Here is a 1,414-nt window from a genome sequence, read left to right on the forward strand (position 1 = left end):
TAAATTGGACAATGGTAAAACAAATCTTAGATGCTAGAACTTTAGGTCCTGGTGTTTTTCATATGGAAGTTCCCAGTTACCCAGTCCAGGGCATGGAATAGATGAGCATTAGTAAGTCACTCTGTGCTTGAGATGATTTTCTATGGGTATCTTTTCTGAGTTACAGTTAACAAAGGTGGGAAGTGATCCCAGAAGAAAGGCACGAGGGCAGTTCATGAGGGAACCCATGTGATGGGACAGTCCCATTGGGCATCAGTGACTGGGGGAACGGAGGAGTCTGGGACATGAAAGCGGATGGCAGAGGGGACCCTGACTTGCAGGAAAGACAATGAGCTCACCTCTTTGTGCCCTATGCTGGGGACAGTGTTGGCGCATCCTACAGGACATGCCCAGCAGACAGAGGAGCGGCTGTAGGATAAGATGAAATCAGAGATGCAGTGTGAGGCCTCCGAGTCCAGACAGCTCTAGAGCCCAAAGCGATGAGCCATGCATTGATACTGTTAAAACAGAGGTTGTAAATATTTACAGCGTCACCCAAGTGTGTTCTAATATAAATACTGTGACCCTGACGTCCTGGGGATTGAGAGGGGAAGTGATGTCACTGTGGGAACTGCCCTGTGGGGACAAGGACGTCCATCATCCTCTGCTCCTGCTCACAGTGACACTGATCTGGTAATGTCCCCGTCCTGGCCTGACCCTGCCATGGGCACCAGGCTCCTCTGCTGGGTGGTCCTGGGTTTCCTAGGGACAGGTGAGTCCTCAGAACACAAAGTAGTGTCATTTTTTTTTCTGTATGTAGGTGTGTGTGTGTGTGTGTGTGTGTGTGTGTGTGTGTGTGATGACTACAAATGTTTTCCTTATTCTGTTGCCAAATTCTATTTCCACAGATTACACGGGTGCTGGAGTCTCACAGTCTCCCAGGTACAAAGTCACAAAGAAGGGACAGGATGTAGCTCTCAGGTGTGATCCAATTTCGGGTCATGCAGCCCTCTATTGGTACCAACAGGCCCTGGGGCAGGGCCCAAAGTTTCTGACTTACTTCAATTATGAAGCTCAACCAGACAAATCAGGGCTGCCCAATGATCGGTTCTCTGCAGAGAGGCCTGAGGGATCTGTCTCCACTCTGACGATCCAGCGAACAGAGGAGCGGGACTCGGCCGTGTATCTCTGTGCCAGCAGCTTAGCCACAGCGTGGCACAGTCACTTCCTTCCTGTTCACAAACCTCATCCTTTGCTCTCCTTGCAGTTCCCAGAGACCCTTAACAGAGGCCTCTCTTTGCTCCTCACTTTTCATGGGAAAGAGGTGGATTTGGACATCGGCTGTCCTTTGGGTAGAAAGAGACCACAGATTCATTCCTGAAACACAATGACTGCAAATGTAGGTGGTGAAAACAATCCTGGCCCACTGCACTCT

The 1,414-nt window shown here is 49.9% G+C and overlaps 1 gene segment (V, D, J or C); it reads left to right on the forward strand.

Annotated features, from left to right (window-relative positions):
- The first annotated feature begins 591 nt into the window (after nt 1-591).
- LOC113223198 lies at nt 592-1,402 on the forward strand. The segment is given in 2 exon segments: nt 592-751; nt 888-1,402. Coding segments are annotated over 2 exon segments (549 nt in total).
- Nucleotides 1,403-1,414: the final 12 nt, after the last annotated feature.

Source organism: Piliocolobus tephrosceles, unplaced genomic scaffold, assembly GCF_002776525.5.
Source record: "Piliocolobus tephrosceles isolate RC106 unplaced genomic scaffold, ASM277652v3 unscaffolded_39782, whole genome shotgun sequence".
Taxonomy (NCBI): domain Eukaryota; kingdom Metazoa; phylum Chordata; class Mammalia; order Primates; family Cercopithecidae; genus Piliocolobus; species Piliocolobus tephrosceles.